The following is a 17,203-nucleotide window of genomic DNA, read 5'->3' as shown; positions in this document are numbered from 1 at the left end:
ACCCTCTCACCAACAACGGTCACAGGTGGGCTACAGCCAAGGGAGCTCCCCTTTGCAGAATGGGGAGCTGTGAGGTACTCTAACGAACGAGTCCTAGGAGACATTCCTAATGGGCTGACTTTCATATACAGAGCAATTGTCAGGCAGCCACTGTGAAGACCCTTAGGGACTCCACAGAAACAGCCTCAGTTAGGAACCCTGGACCATCCCCGACACTTCAAAATCTCCTAAAAGCGGAAGAGGGCCCACGCACACATCAAGGCTGGCCCTCTGCCACTGCCCCTACTCGGCTCCTCCCAGCGACCCAAAAGGCAGGGTCCTCCTTGCCAGCAGCCTAGGCCTTTCTCTGTGTCCATGACCATATCTTACTGACATTAACTGTGAAACAAAAACCACAAGCGGGGTCTGTGCAGCCTGAATGCTTTGACTGTGGAAGTAAGATAAGGGTTGCTGCCAATTCTTATCTGCTCAACGAGTTCCAGTGACCCAGGGTTCCACAAAACAGACCTTTTGGGGCAAACCACAACTTTGCTTTGTTGAGTCTTAAAGCAGGTATAGGTTTTGTCTAGAGGTAAAGGCACCAAAGTAGAAGGACGGCCAGGTCCTGAACCTGTCCTGGAACGCAACAACAACCAACACCTTCACCTCCTTTCACGCAGACCGGTGGAGGACAAGGGGAGTGATGTGGCCCTCTGTTTATGCGCATGCCTGTTTATCTTAGCCGTCCCCCACCTCCGCCAGCGACAGCAGGGCGCCAGACAACTTGGCCTTGTTCTCCTGAGCCACCTCGGCAGAGCTCAGCAGATGCCCCACTGCGCGCGCTCTATGCCCACTCTTCTCCGGTCAGCACCTGGGCAGCCTAGACCTATGCAGCCCGCTAACCGTTCTTCTGTTTGTTTCATTTCCACTCACTATCACTCCTCAAGTCAAAGGAAGCCTTTTTTGTTTTTGTCCTTTTTTGGCTCATCGTAACCACAATGCTGCCTTTTTACTTTGTCAAAATGATTTCTAAGAATATTTTCTTTGGCTTGACCGAGCCCTAATGTACTCCTCTTGCCTTCTTGGACCCGGTCAACACAGTGCTGGGTGATGTTTTCAAGAAAAAAGGAAGTGAACTAAATCAATCTATGTTCCTAGGACCTGGAGCCAACCCTTAGCTGTGCTTTCAAGGAATCAAGGGAAGGAGACTATATCCACAATCAGCACCAACTGGTGTGGGGGTTGGGGGGGAGGGGGGAGGTGTTCTGGACCTAGGATAATTAACCTTCATAAAATACTTAACTTCACAGCATTAATCAAAATCATCCTTAAATCTGTATAAGTGTGATTAGTACATGTCTCTTCGTGCCTGAGTGTCCCATCAGACTGAAAGCTCTACAAGGGCAAGAACAATGTCATTTTGATCATGACTAATTTCCCTGCACCCTACAAATCGCTGGCACGTAGCTCTCAGTTACTCTAGCGCTGTCAGAAGAAAAGAATTAAGCTTGTCTCAACAAAGCACTGATATAAGGGAATACTTCCCACACTCTGGCCCAGTTAATAAGAAGAACTAATGTTTCTTGACCTGACACCATTTCTCAGATTTTTACAGGCATCCTCATTTAATCCTCACGACAAGGCAATGAAGTCGGTACTATGATCATTCCCATTTTGTGGATGAGGCATTGAGGCACAGAGAGGTCATATAATTTGCTAAGCATGTGACAGGAAAGACAGGCCACCAGGAAGATGTCTGCTTCTATGTTCCAAGCATTATGTGGCCTGTTTCTGAGGCAAACAGGGCCTTGGGGGTCCATAACTGCTTCAGTTTATGATGCCTCATTGATGCATCATGGAATGCAAAAGGCCCTGAGCCGTCTGCAATTAAAAAATGAAAATTTAGCTCACCTTCCACTGCTCCTCCGGAAGTAGCTTCACGACCACCAGATCCCCATTCAGGGCTCTATTACGAGCAACAATCCCATCAATAAAAATGTCTCGATCGCCATCCTAGGTTGAAGAAAGAAATAAAATAATCAGCTTACCAAAGCTTGGAACTAAAAATTACTTCCTTCATTTGAAAACTGTAGACTCCACCATCTGTTCACTGATTTAATAGGAACACTAGTCCACAGCCACAAGCAGACCTAGAGGGAGCTCGGTCTCTCTGGAACTAACAGAAATGGTGATGAACACAATAGGAGCAGGTGAACAGAAGACAGGTGGGCTGAAAACAAACAAAAACACACGAAGCAAAAACCTGGGATTGCATGCTTTCATAACCAAAATAAGAAAGGAGTAAGTTACCCTTAGGTTATCCTTTTCTGTTTGTTTGTTTTAAATAAAATAAAGCACGCTGATATCTTTTCTATACTAGCTGATTTTTTTTTTAAATAAGAGTAAGAGTAAAGAAAAACAGGAGGCTTGCAAGAAAACAGAAGAACAACATATAATCCCTCAGGAACACCGAGAGTAGGAGCAGCAACCAGCTCTAGAACGTGGGTTCTCCAAGAGGAGACTAGCAAAGCCATACTCCTCCAGCAGCCCCATCGGAAAAGTGGCAGAGAGGAGACGGGGGTTGTTTCTATGGAGACCTGAGTGGAAGGCAAAGCAGGAAAGGAAAGGGACGTAAAACGAGATTCATAAAGCACTCACACGTTCCACCTCCTACGCGACTTAGCAGCAGGGTAAACTCCAGACCGTGAATGCGACGTGACACAAACACCTTCACCCTCAGTCACATGCTTATAAGCAACGCACGTGAACCAGTGCTGCCCCGGTGAATCCCCCGCACACCGAGGGCCAGGTTACTTTATAAAAACAAGCCAAACTGCATTACAAAAACACTTACGTGGAACACACAGCTAGGGAAAAGCATGCCTTCAATAGTACGTGACAAAATTAAGTATTCTCAAAATGTTTCATCAACAAACATGCAAACATGTACTCTCAGCCTTTTCTTCCAAAAGCTTATACTATATGCTTCTTTTCAGAGGACGGGACAAGTAAAATGTTAATTTTTCTTAAAGGAGGTAACAGCAAACCTGTTTGGAAACTTAAAACTTTCTAATAGACACTTGATATAGAATGGATTTAACACTCAACAGTTGACTGCAGGGGATTACTATGACATTTTGGTCAAAGTTAAAATTAGCATTCCAAATCCAGCACCCCCATGGGATCTCAGACACTCAGCAATTTGTATAGTTTCCAGTTACAAACCATTACAGATCTTTTAGCACAGTCTTTCTGTTCAATTTCCAATCTCGCCAGGGCCAGAAGCTGTGGCCCGCATGCTTTGCCAAAGCTGACCCACCCTGGTCCCTGAGGAACGGCTCCCGCGTTAGCCACAAAGGCAGAATTACGGTAGTTGACCTCAAGACAAGCTTCTCCGAGAAATTAGAAGGGGCAACCAGTACCCGGAGCGTGAGCAACAGAAGCGTGGCACAGCGTCATCCATCAATGCCTTCTGCTACTTAAAGCGGCAGGACGTCTCCGGCTCCCTGAGAGTGAGAAAAGAGCCGCCTGCATGTAGGTCACACTGCTCGTTATCATGAATCAAGACTATGCAATGAGACGCTTCTCTCACGAACAGCTTCGCCACCCTTAGCTCAGAGATTTAAGTCGGTAAGACACTGCTATTGTCATGTTTCTATCCCAGGAAACCAAGAGAAGCAGGGCTGAGTTGAACCTCAGACAATAGACAAGTCCATAAGTATTACATTACTACCCAGCTCTAACTTCATTCATTCAGAAGCCTCTATCTATTGAGGAATCTTTTATTGTAAAGATACAAAACTTGGGAACACCTCAATGTTAAAAGTTTGAGTCATCTCTAACTACTTCTTAGGGTCAAACGTTTCAGCCCTTTATTTCAATGCCAGAAGACTTGCTTTACCCGTCAGAAATAACGGAAGAGAGAGAGAGAGAGAGAGGGAGGGAGGGAGGGAGGGAGGGAGGGAGGGAGAGAAAGAAAGAGAGAGAGAGAAAGAGAGAAGGAAAGAGAAGGAAAGAAAGAGAGAAGGAAAGAGAGAAGGAAGGAAGGAAGGAAGGAAGGAAGGAAGGAAGGAAGGAAAAAAAGAAACAAAGAAAAGAAAGAAAGGAAGGAAGGAAGGAAGGAAGGAAGGAAGGAAGGAAGGAAGGAAGAAAGAAAGAAAGAAAGAAAGAAAGAAAGAAAGAAAGAAAGAAAGAAAGAAAGAAAGAAAGAGAAAGAGAGAGAAAGGAAGGAAGGAAGGAAGGAAGGAAGGAAGGAAGGAAGAAAAAAGTGAAGAGAAGAGACGAGAAGAGTGGGGGCAGGGAAGGAAGGAGGGAGGAAGGAAGAAAAAGAAAAGAAAGGAAGAAAAGGAAGAAAGGAAGGAAGGAAGGATGGAAGGAAGGAAGGAAGGAAGGAAGGACAGACCAAAGGAAAGTGGGTAAGAGCAACCCTAGAGGAGGTAAAGAGGGACCTGGGGGTAATCTAAGGACACAGGAGGCTGGGGTGGGGAGAACCACCCAGGTATGCCAAGATGGTCAGGGCATCCTCCGTCAACGGAACAGCAACTTTTGAACCAGAAGTAAATCCCACAGATACACAAAGAGCGCCTCCCGTGACAAGATGCACCAAAAAGTTACATAACTTCCTGCGTCAGCATAATTCATAACTGAAATGTGTTTTTTGGGGGGGGAAAGCCAAGTTTTAACACTGGGTCCATTTCTCCTTTTTATCTTATGCCCAAATAGGATAAAAAGTCATCTTAATAATGTCAAATCGTCTTGGTCTGCTTCAAGTCACATGGTTTTATCCTAACTCTGTCTTGCTTTTTTCCAGAACCCCAGGAGACTGGCAGCTACACACTGACATGGACACGAGCTATGTATGCTCAGAAATCCAAACCAGCGGTGGGATTTATTTACACATAATGTATTGCCTCCACTGTCTCCCTCTTCTAAAACCTGAACCTGACCCCAAAACCCATGAAACTAGAATGCAGGATTGTGCCAGTGTCCAAAACCAGAATATCTACCATCTCCTGCAAATGGGCCCTGACAGAGCTTCTACAGTCTATTCTCAATTATTACACTTAAAGGTGAATCATCTAGCATTTTTTCTCCCTCTGTAACAATATTACTACTCCATCAGGAGCCAGCTAGGAGAACAAAAGAGATACAGAAATAGGCCAGTCCTAATATCACAACTGTCTAAAGAAGTCTAAATTGGGCAGGCCGGGAATACCATTTCGAGTAGAACAATTTCAGCTTTTGAAACACCAATACGTTTTGCTTCTCAACTTCCTTTAATAAGTCCGATTCAACAGTGGTGGCACATCATTTTTAAGTTTAATTCACATAAATTTAAGTTACAAAAACCTCATGCCTTAGGGGCCACACCCCTCCCAGTCAGGAGTTCTCGGGGCCAATCGGATGCGCATCCCAGTTGGTGCTCAGCCCCAAGCCCAGTCCCAGGGAACACACAGGCACCTTCCCAGGTCTGTCGCCCTGAAGGCAGACCACATCATATGTTCCACCCTGGGTTTGACAGGAAGCTGAAGGGTGGATATTTCTACGGGTTATGGACAGAGACTGGACATGCGGGATGCGATGCCCACACCGGTACACGCAGGGACCCTTGCTGAGTAGGGGTGGAGAGCAGGCAGGGGACGGGGAGCCACGGCTGAGGAGTGAAGAGGGACAGGCCAGGGGCAGACCCTTTCCCTGCAGTCACATTTCAACACACAGCTCCAAAGAGTCTGAGAATTCTACACCTGGACCCAGGTTCGTGGAGGGCATATAACAGTTTATTAGTTTGATTTATAACTTTTAAATATTTAATATAAGGTATGTGTGCCTCTTTGTACTTTTGTCCTGTGCCCCACACTTGTCAGGAGCCATCCTAACAGGGATCTAACGTAGGGAAATTCAGTGCTGTGTATGCAGGGAAGAGAAAGCAAGCCGTAAAGATTTCAAAACGCTCTGTGCGGTTCCCCTTACCATCCCCATCGGGGAGAACAAATCTCAGGGTGCACAGGAGATGCGCGATGTGACACCTGCTCCGTTCCCAGGTGCCTGTCAGAATGAACTCCTTACCCACTGGCTGTGACTCCCGTGCTCAAAGAACCGTGCTTTTCGCACGCCGAGGCTGCCAGTACAGCCGAGCTCCTTTGACTGGCTCACCAACAAGGACACAGTCACTCTTTCTAATTCGGGGAAAACACTGGGCACGCGGGACGGACTCAGAAATGGCTTACCTGTCTCCAACACGGCACAGTCCTAAGACATTCCCACGGGTAACTTTTATGACCACTGAATGTCATTTGCTCCTCATGCACACACTCTGGAATCGAACACCTACGTAAACCGCGCTCCCGCTGTGCGATGGGGCTGATCCTGCACCTAAGTTGCCACCTCAAAGCTGACCCTCAGTTCTACAGCCCACATACCAAGGTCGGCATATATACCATGTTCAGTCACAGGAACAGAATATGACTCGGAGAGAACAATGCGACATGCAATACTTTTTCAATTACATGCAATATTATGTTAGTTTCAGGTGTAAAACATAGTGATTAGACATTTCTATAACTTACAAAGTGACCACCCCGTTAGGGTAGCAGCCATCTGACACCATGTAGTTATCACAGTGTCATTGGCTATGTCCCCTGAGCTGTACTTCACGTCCCCATGACTGTTCTGTAACTACCAGTCGGTGCTGCTCCTTTTCTTCACCTCTCTCACCCAGCTGCCCAGCCCCTCCCATTTGTTTTGTTTTTTAGATTCCGCGTGTAAGTGAAATCAGATGGTTTTGTCTTTCTCCGTGTGATTTACATCACCTAGCATAATACCCTCGGGGGTCCATCCATGTTTTTGCAACAGCAAGATCTCATTCTTTTTTAATGAGTGAATAATATAAATGTATCGCATCTTCTTTATCCATTCATCTGTCATGAACACTAAGGTTGCTTCCATGTCTTGGCTATTGCAAATAATGCTAAAATGCACATAGAGGTGCATATCTTTTTGAATTAGTGTTTTAGAATGCTTCAGATAAATACCCAGAAGTGGAATTGCTGGGTCATACAGTAGTTCTAGTTTTAATTTTTTGAGGAACCTCCAAACTGTTTTCTGTACTGGCTGAACCAATTGACAATCGCACCAGCAGTGCACAAAGGTTCCCTTTGCCCCACATCCTCTCGTTTGACTCAGTAACACTTTCTGTCTAATACAATGGGCAACACTGAACTTGAAATATAAATGTGAATCCTTGGCTTCTCGAGGGGAAGGAGAAAAACAAAACAAAACTGAGCTTGAGAACAGGTCTTAAGGTTACTATAATACAACAATAATGTCTATGAAGAATAAACTTGCATTCTCACTAAACCTGTCATGTAACATAATGAGATATGTTAACTGAAATATATGTATTCCATTTCCTCATCTGTAAGCAAAAGTGTATTCCTATGGTCTTTTCGGCCATCCTGTTTATGGCATCCCGGAGGAGTGAGGCCAGGAACTGAAGGTCACAGCCCGCAGGGCTCTGCACAGCGGCGCCCCGCACAGAGACCCAGGGGCTGACTGTGTGTCGGCGTGAACTCCCGCAGTGGGAGGGAGCCTGTTAAAACGAGGCACGGACATAGGAAGGTTATAAAGACCCAGTGGTGCAGGGCCTTGTACCAAGTCCCATCACCTGCGTAAAAGGAATGTGAGAACCTCGGACCAAAAGTAAAAAAGCATTGTGCATTATTTTTGGACAAATCTGCAGATTAGCTCATGCAGTAGATCGAAAGTAGATAGCATGTTTGTTTAGGGAAGATTAATTTAAATCAGTGGAAAACCCATAAACCCTTTTAAGCCATAAACTAAGGGAGTCCAGTTACACAAACTGGTGGCCGTCTGCATGGGTTCAGCTGTTCTGCAGCCAGTAACAAATGCCACCCCTTTCATTTGAGGCGCGGTTTTAAGACTGACAGGCAGAAAGCATTGTTAACCACACGCAAATTGTGTTTAAGATCAAAACAAATGCTTGCCCATTCTCAATTTTGTTTGACTCCGCTGCTTTTTAGCTGGAATATACTATTTCAGTTGCAGAGCACATCTCAAAGACTAAATGTGACATTCAATTATTATAAAATTATTGAACTTACCGGGGAAGGAATGAAGGCTTCGTGAAACTTCTTTGGGTTAATTCTCAATACACCCTTTAAAAGAAAAAATAAAATCTATGAAAATGTAACTAGTTACACACATGATTTTTCCATACTTATGCTATTCTCCAATAAAAGGTTTTTTAAATTAAACAGCTCGATCTAGAAACAAGTGGGAGGATGCGAACTAGTCATCAGATGCATGACACACGACTGATGTTGGCGTCTGTAACAGAGGCTCCGTCAGAAGCGGAAAGCCCGCACCGCGCCTGGCTGTGCACAGGCTGAGAGGAGACGCAACAGACCCCAGGGGGAGTGGGGACGGGGCAGCTCCCGGGGTTCTATGGGCCCCTATATGCTGGGCTTCAAATGCAGACTTTTACTTTAAGGACCAGGGGATCAGGGGATTACACCTAACTACATAATGGCCTTTTTAATTCTCTAGCCCTTTCCACAGTTGCTTGTTTCTGTGGCAATTTTCAAAGCGAAACAGGTTGATTTCCAACCTGAATACTTAGCCTCAAAAGGTTAGATGTATATTTTTTACTCTGGCCCCTCTGCAGAGCTGAATGAGTCAATAATTCAAAATGGTCTAGAACCAGCTCTTAATGCAAATGGGGATCCTGGCTCCAACAGCCAGGCCACCCAGGCTGCCTTCAACTTCATGCTGTCCCAGCACCAAACCAGGGTCTGCTTCTGTTTATGCACGGGGGGGTGGGGGGGGGCGCTCTTCAGTAACAGCTCAGTATTTGGGATCTTGCAGGAAGCTGTAGCCCCCCTCCACCCCCACAGCCCAGCTGCATCTGAAGGCCACTGGAACGCATGGATGGAGGCAGTTGTTTTCCTAAGAGCCAGACTCAAAGAGTGTCTTGAGAAAGTGTTTTAAGCAACACTTCCCCCTACGATGTTGAAAAATTCAAAGATACATAATTAACAAAACAGGAGAGGGCAGAAAATAATTCTTCCTTTCACTGGAGCACCATGTTTAAATTACAAATTTCCATGCGCCCGTTTCTCCTATCATTAACATCCCAGTAAGATAACTACAACTGCTCATTCAGTCCTTAATTCAATAACTATTTCTTGAATTCCGACTATGCTCAAGACCCTGAGACAGACAATGTGGGGGAGAGGGTGACGGCCACGCTCTGTCCTTGTTCGAACGAGAACGCTGTGAGGGTACGGCTGACTTTCCGCTGGAAATACAGGCGGAGTGACAAGCAAGAGTGGTTAAGAGGGGAAATGCCCTTCTCCCTTCAGGCTATAACGGTTTAGGGTAGGAGACAGAGGGGCCAGGAGAAAAGCCTGGCAGAGCTTACTGAGGCCAGACCCTTTTCATGAATGTCCCCGCAATGTCACTTCTAGGGCAGCTGTTTCCTGTTGGGGAAAGGGAGGGAAAAAAGCTTATCCTAACTCTTCATCCACTCCCACCACAAATGTCCCTGATGACGAGGGGACGAGCATGCCGGGCACTGTGCTAAGTCACAAGGCTACAGTGGGGGCTAATACAGCCTCTGCCCTCCTCGGGCTCCCAGTCTCTGAGGGGAAGACACTCCAGATCAATAAAAGTAAATTCACTGAAGTTAATTTTTAAAATTTATTTTCTGATTCCAGGCATTTTTTCTGACCTAAGTTTTTATTATTTCCAATTGCTCTTCTTCTCTCATCTCTCCTAGCTCCGTGAACAGCCAGGGCAGGAAGCACACAGAAGACAAGGCCGCCGGCCCCGAAGTGCCTTCCATTACGAGCGCTCGCGGAGCCAAGGCGGGGCTCAGGGAGAGACACGGGCTGCTCAGAGTCCTGACGGGCTTTATTTGAAAGGACAGATACTAGAAGAACCTCAAAGATTCTAGTTCTGGTTTTCTGTTCCAAACTACCTAATGTATAAGAGCATACGGAAGGACAGAAGGCTTGTTCTAGGAACACATCTGCAGAGTGACTGGAGCGTATTCTTCAGAAGTGGCCCTGTGGACCCCTTTGAGAGCGCAGATCACGCTGAGGAGAGCAGACCCTAACAGGGGTCCTCGGCAGCCCAGAGTCCCCTGCACAGTCTGACAGGAGAAGCTCTCAGTAAAGCGTGTGAAGAAATGGCCATTTAACTAAGAGACTTAGTTAAATGGACCCATAAGGTTGCAACAGGCTCCATCTCTTCTCTGAATGCTCCTGCGTCTGTCTCCTGCCTTAATTAAAACCTGGCCGTCCCCTGGTGTGACCACTTCCCTTGAAGGGCTCTCAAGAAACCATGTCCTGTTCCATGTATCGCAGGGACCAGAGAAAGAAAGTTTCCCCCTTGCTTCCCCGCTTGGCTTTAACACTTTTTCCCCTCCGTTCTCTTTCAAGCCCCCCAGATCCTTTGAAGTGCATGTCATTAGCTCCTTCTGTACCTCTTAGTACCACCATCTTCAAACCTGAAGCCCTCCCTGACGCACTGATACCGTGACTTACAGCTGGCTCACTGTCTTCCTCTCCAGCCCCCATCCTATAAACACCCAACGGAACTTCACATCCATACGGAAGGCCAGGCAACCCCAGCCAGTCACCCCAGCCACTCTCTCCCATGTCACAGCCTGTGCCTGGTCACCAGTGCTAACTACACCACCACCAAACACACACACATATACACACAAATCAAGTGTAACACTTTCTGATTAAAATCTTCTGGCCTTCCAATTCACTTAGGGTAGAAACACCACTCCAACAATTCTGTCTTCACTAACCCCTCCAACCCGTGGCCCTCACCCCATTCTGCCCATTCGTCATCCTCCCACTGTGTTTATTCCCTCCTGGTTGCCATGGCCTGTCACTACCTCCTGCCCTTGCAAACCCAGAGCCTTGGGTCCACTCTTCCTCTTATTTGCAACCAGTTAAACCTCACTCTCAGCTGACCCCAACTGTCTGCCCTCTCTGCGCCTAAATCCAAGAAGCTGGATGTCACTGTAGAAAAATACCACACAACTGGGCTAATTAGCCTAACTTGGCAATCACAAACATGTTTTACTTGGCTTACAGAATGTTTGAGAGTGCTCAAAACTGAAGAATTTCACACATAAATATATATTTCCAGATTTTCTTGAAACATCAGCTAACCCCTACATGGCAGCCACCGCCTGAGCTGAGTAACAGATGCTCCTCTTACAGCAATAAAAACAATCACCAGTAACGCATACCAGTACACTAGCATCACGCACAGTTTGAAGGGCTTTATATCTAGTCAACCAATTCACGCTCAACACAACCCTATGAGGGAGGTACTGCCAGCGTCTCGGTCACAAATGAGGCGAGTGAGGTGCTGAGCGGTGCCCGCTCTCATACCACGCTCCAGCCCAAGCACTTGGGCTCCAGGGACCTTGCTCTTAACTCCTGCAGACGGCCCCTCTGTTTGCCAGGCACCCGGGGCCTCTTCACTCACGTACGCCATCTGCCCCCTTCCCCCAGGAAACCTGCCCCACATTCTGACCCTCAGCCTTCCCGACCTTGAACGACAACATCACCCACGCAGCTGCTCGACTCAAACACTAGGGAGCCACCCCTGTTCCTCCCTGTGCCTCACCTTCCCATGGAAGCCATCAGCATGCCAGCCAGTTCCAGCCCCATATCCGCCCGCTTCTCGCCACCTTCACTGTCGCCCCCTTGTTCATGTCGCCACGTTTTCTTGCCTGCTGTATTCTGATGGCCTTCTACATGGTCTCCCAGCTTCCACTCCAGTCTATTTGTCTTACAATTGAGTGAGATGTTTTTAAAGCATAAAATAGATATGAAATATCTATAGAAAACCTTATTTACAATGTTGTATATTTCACACAGTGACCTCATAAAATAGATCATGTCTTTGCCCTGCTCAACATCCTTCTGTAACTCCCCACCATTCATTGAATAAAATCCAGCTCTCCAACACAGCCCACAGACCCTACATGATTTGGCAGCTAACTCTCCAGCTTGTTCCCAACGGTAACTCCCTCCACTCACCATGTCCAGCAGGCCCCTCCCTAGTCCTCAAAATCACCAAGCCCTTTCCTGCTTGCTAGCTTTCCACTAGCTGATCACTCCACCTATCATGTTCATTTCCTGTTCTTCAAATGGCTGGCTCACTCTCCCCCTTCAGATCTCAACTCAGAGATCAGCTCCTCAGAGGTGCCTACAGAACTGGTCACAGGCGGTCATTGCCTCTTTATTTTTGTAGTCGTTTTTGCCTGTCTCCCCAGTGAAACGCCTCTCTGTTACATGCTTTGCACTTAGTAAGCAGTCAAGAAACATTTGTTGAGCTAATTACTTAACACCTGCGGAGCTGTTCTCCCACCACCCCCGAGTACTAATGTTATGAATGTCACCTGCTCCTTCTAAATGACTGGGCAGTCCACTGCAATGTCACCTCTGTTCTTCTCTTAAATTCACACCCAAATGTTCTCGCTTAACGAGTGCTGAAGGTCCTAGACTAGGCCCTCCTGTCCAGTCTTCCTGAACTAGGGCTTCTTCTGAGGTCCGATAACAGCGTTTGCACCAACATCCTATTGTGGGGGGGACGCTGACATCATGACTTGGGCAGCTCTGGAGGCTCAGCCCAAACAACCTTTAGAGGAAGCAGCACCTGGGACGGTGAAACCCATGAGTTCTACCATCTTCCCGCCCATGTCACTTTGGTCATCAGCCCAAACCTGAGCCCCTTCCAAGACTGTCTATCCCATCCCCTCCATTTCTCCCAACATCTCCTGTAACAAGCTCCCAACACTGTGCCTATATAAAGAGAAAGGGCCTATGTTCTTTGATGTGAGAACTTGTTTACCAAAACAATTCTAAAAACCACATGTGCATGGTCACGGGTTGTTGCTGGTCAGTTCAAAGACAGGAAAGAGATTTCTTGGTCACTGTGGACTCCTCTTCCCCACACAGGGCAAACACCAAGGAAATGTCAAATTATCGGTCAAAGTATTGAAAGGAAACAAAAATATTATTCTACTCCTATTTTAAAATAACTCAGATCCCTCATTAAAAGTTGCTTCTCTGGATGGGGAGAAGCAAAAGGATGTAAAAATATACTTATATTTGAACAGAAAAGTTAACAAAGGCTTAGATCTAACACGTCTCAACATTCCAAAATCTCTTCTTGTCGGGCTCCAGCTCCTTCCTTACCTTGCCCTTCAAGGCCTGCACGCATAAAGTTTATATCAGAAAGCAGATGGACTCCGTTCTTGCCCATGAAAACCTTATTTACAATGTTGTATATTTCACACAGTGACCTCATATCTGGAACCCATCCCTTCCCCATCTGCACAGAACAACTGTTTTCATCTGCGGGGGGAGCTCTGGCCAGAGTCTCATGATGTCACAGGCCAGGAGGAACCACTTAAAAACTCCAGGAAATGACAGTTGTTATATTGATCAGCTTTTTGTTGTTTTATTTTACTATCAGCAAAGAGTTGCTTCAAAAGCAAAAATTAATAAGAGGGAGCAAAAACTAATACAATTACAAAATATTTCCCTCACATTATCTGTGTAAATTCTCTAACCAAAATTATAAGCAATTTTTCTTTCAAGTTATAACAATTGAAATTCCCCTCATTTTTCTTCAAAGATAATTAAGTCCCTTGATCCTTTAATCAGTAAATAACTATTTATAGAATATAAACTTATTACGCATCAATCAAATGCCAGGTATGTGGGAATACGTCATGACTCTGCCCAAAAGGAAGTGAACAATCTACTTGAGGAAACATAAATGTCAGGAAATGGTAATAGGTTTAAAATAAAGGGTAGCCCTGACTGGTGTGGCTCAGTGGGTTGCGTCGTCCCACAAGCCAAAACACCGGCTTGATTCCCAGTCAGGGCACACGCCTGGGTTGCAGGCCAGGTCCCCGGTTGTGGGCGCACAAGAGGCAACTGATAGATGTTTTTCTCCCTCTCTTTCTTCCTCCCTTCCCCTCTCTAAAAATAAATATATAAAAGCTTTTAAAATGAAAAATAAAATAAAGGGTAAACCAAGAAGTCAGCTTCAGGAAAGTGGCGATGGCCAATTCTCCGGAGAATTAAAATGAGACTTCTCAAAGGGGTAACATTGAGATGGGGACATAAAGACTGAGCATGATGACATCAAGACAGCGGGAGAAGGCACGCCAAGCTCGAAGAGCGGCGCGCACAGAGTCGCAGGGATCAGGGAGCAGAGACTGTACGGGGAACTGCTGACGATCAGGGCGGACGGAGCGGGGCGCACCTGGAGGGGCACGCGGGGGACGGGATGGGGAAGGCACAGCAGGTCCTCATACGCGGAACAAGATGCGGGCCAAGAAGCTGCAGAAAAAACGGAGTTCCGTGGGTGGGCTGAATGACAAACATTATGTGAATGGATTAACGAAGGGACAAATGTCCAACTCTCCTAAGGGAGGCCTTTTCTAAGAAATCCAAGGGAAGCTTTAAAAAAGAAAGCCAATCGGACTTCTAAAGTCAGAAAGATCAACTCATTTCGTTAAAAACAGTTCTCCATTCAAGAGTCTATATTAATCACACACGCGCTCGACCACAGGGAAACACAAAAAGGTGATTAAAAAGGAAGAGAAGATGATAGTATCTGTTAATTGGCTGGATCTTCAGCCAAAAACACAGACACTGTACAGCAGCGGAGCTCTCGGAGTGAGGAAAAATGGAACTCGGGCAACATGTTCAAGCGAGCCAGGTAAGCCATGGCAGTATTTCTACAGCAACCCGAGAATCGCAAAGTGAACTGAACGCAGAGCGCGTGGCTCCGCTCCTCCGTGCAGCTCTGCCCCCTCCACTTCACCACGTGCCACCAGCCCCGCCCTGTGTGCCCGAGGCCTCGGCTGCCTCGCTCAGTGTCATCTCACCGGCTCCTCTCCCCCGGGTGCCACTGCTCTCCGGCCCCTCTTCCCACACACGTATCACTCACTTAACCGACCAAACTAGTTATCCTTCCACAGCCACGGCAGGCGGCACCTCCCCATCTCCCCGTCTCCCCATGCCCCACCCCCATCACACTTGTATCTCAGCACTGACCGCCGAATCCACAACCAACTGTTCGCATGGCTGCCTGCCTCCCACCGGGCTGCCAGCTCAGAGCACACGGAGGCAGCCTCTCCCACCTTCACCCCGAGAGCACTCGTGCATGTGCCCTTAACGATGAACTGTGCCTGGGTAACAGGGGCACCCCGTAAACATGTGCTGGGCCAGTCCACTGTCCGAGCTTTTAAAAGTACCTGGTAAACTATAAAGCACTCAACAAACACCGTCTGCTGCTGCTCACTGCTTCCTTTTCACCCTTATTCTCTGTCACTCAGCGCTCAGGTGCTCAAGGCACAGCGAACTGTCAAAGCGTCCAGTCAAACCCCTTTTCCCAGCTTTGTCTGGTCGCTCAACTGGTCCTTCCATTTTTGAAGCGCTTTCCCTTATCCTTACGTGTTCGGATTGCACCAGTCCCCAGCCGGGACCAAACACGTCCCTTCCGATCCAACACCCCTGGACAGCCCGAAGTGGAAGTCACAGCTCCTGCCGCTCAAATCTCAGGGCACCACGCCGCCTTTACCTCGTGACCCTCACTGCCTCTACGTGCGCTGCAGGGCGAGGAGGCGGGAGGCGCTGCGCCTGTTACACCATGACTCCTTTCAGAGCGCACAGCACAGAACAATACGTGACTGAGAAAAACAGATTTCTTCCGATCCCACATCTCCGAGGAATGGCCTTCTAGCATGATTTAAGCACCTGGATAAGTGTTCCTCTCTTCAGGCCTTCAGAAACATCCTCCTTGGACATGTAAGTTTCAAATATGCTCTTTTTCTTCCCTCGTACGGACTTGTTCTTTGACTTTTTGTCACCTGGCGAAGCACCAACACCACGTGGGCCAACCACAGGGGACACACCTAGAAACATGAGGCAGTAATCAACTCTTTTCCCAATCAAACATCTCTGTATTTTTAAAACTGGAGATATTTTACCCTTTTTTTTTAATTTAGAAAATCAACAAGAAAATGAAACTCCCTGATAAAGATTTCAAACAGTGGCAAAAAGGAAAGAACAGGTAGGAAAACATGAATAAAACATATACAGAGATGAGTTGTAGATCAGCACCACAACATGCATGGGACATTATCTGAATAATAGGTTCAGTGTGCTTTCTGCTTATCAAGACAAACTTTCCAAAAATAGGAATTACTAAAAGATTGCCATTCTTCAGGAGGCAATTAAATAGCTGTGCTCAATATAACAACGAATTAAAGACAACAAGAAACCACACTTAGTTCTAGACTAAATGATACGGGGGAATAGTTAGAACTACAGTCCCCCTCGGTCCTGAGGTCCGCCCGCGCCTGCGCCCCATGCGCACAGCAGGTCTCTAGTTGCGAGAGCAGACGCCATCTTCCTTCTGCTACCTCTGAGGGTCCCCAGGTTCAGCCTGCAGTCAGGAGGGTTCATTGCTGGTTCCAAGGTCGCCTCTTCTCTCCAGATCCAGGGGGGCCTCCACCGCTCTGACTCAGAGTTCTCCCGCCTTGCGCAGCTCAGTTGTCACAAGCTGAAACCAGAGAGAAATGCATGACTGCAGAGCAACTCACCTGGGGCCTCCTCTGCGCCCTTGGGGATTCCGTACTTGGATGGCCACAGCACCCTGGTGCCTTTCCTGGGCCCTGGGTCACTTTCTCCTGGGCAGGACGTCAGGCACGTCATCTGCCCTGAGTTTCTTTCTTTTTTTTTTTTTTAACTGATAGTTTTTTTTTTTTTAATAATTATTTGTTTGTTTATTTTATTTTTAGAGAGAGGGGAAAGGAGAAAGAAAGGGAGAGAAACATGACTGTGTGGTTGCCTCTCACTCACGCCCCTAACTGTGGACCTGATATGCAACCTAGTAATGTGCCCTGACTGGCGCCCTGAGTTTCTTTTCAAGGCCTTCACCTTCACAGGTATCGCTAGCTTGTTTGTTTGGGCCAGTTCAATTAAAACTTCCACAAATGGGCAATGCGGTGGAAATTAAGGAGTTCTGCAATTCTACTCACCTTGTAAAATGTACAAGAGCAGGAGGGAATATGATTTTGAAAAATGGTATGAAGATCTACAACCTAAACGTTCTAATGAAATAGGTACTAAACTAGGACTCAGGAGACATGGCA

At 46.8% G+C, this 17,203-nt stretch overlaps 1 protein-coding gene across 2 annotated transcripts in view; it reads right to left on the bottom strand.

Moving 5' to 3' along the window:
• DIS3L2 (DIS3 like 3'-5' exoribonuclease 2) overlaps window positions 1–16,607 on the bottom strand; it is a 222,139-nt gene extending 205,532 nt beyond the window's left edge. For both annotated transcript variants that reach the window (XM_090284986.1, XM_090284987.1), the window contains exons 1-4: window positions 16,472–16,607; window positions 15,804–15,961; window positions 8,100–8,153; window positions 1,891–1,992 (exon numbers count right to left, since the gene is read on the bottom strand). In XM_090284986.1, the coding sequence (XP_090141112.1) occupies window positions 1,891–1,992; window positions 8,100–8,153; window positions 15,804–15,961; window positions 16,472–16,514 (357 nt within the window). In that variant the 5' untranslated portion in view covers window positions 16,515–16,607. The remainder of the gene's footprint in view (window positions 1–1,890; window positions 1,993–8,099; window positions 8,154–15,803; window positions 15,962–16,471) is intronic.
• Between the last annotated feature and the right edge of the window lie 596 nt (window positions 16,608–17,203).

This window comes from Furipterus horrens, unplaced genomic scaffold (assembly GCF_987537825.1).
Source record: "Furipterus horrens unplaced genomic scaffold, mFurHor1.1.pri manual_scaffold_1, whole genome shotgun sequence".
In the NCBI taxonomy this organism is placed as follows: Eukaryota; Metazoa; Chordata; class Mammalia; order Chiroptera; family Furipteridae; genus Furipterus; species Furipterus horrens.
The sequence above is the reverse complement of the archived record's forward strand: the minus strand, read 5'-3'. Positions and strand labels throughout refer to the sequence as shown.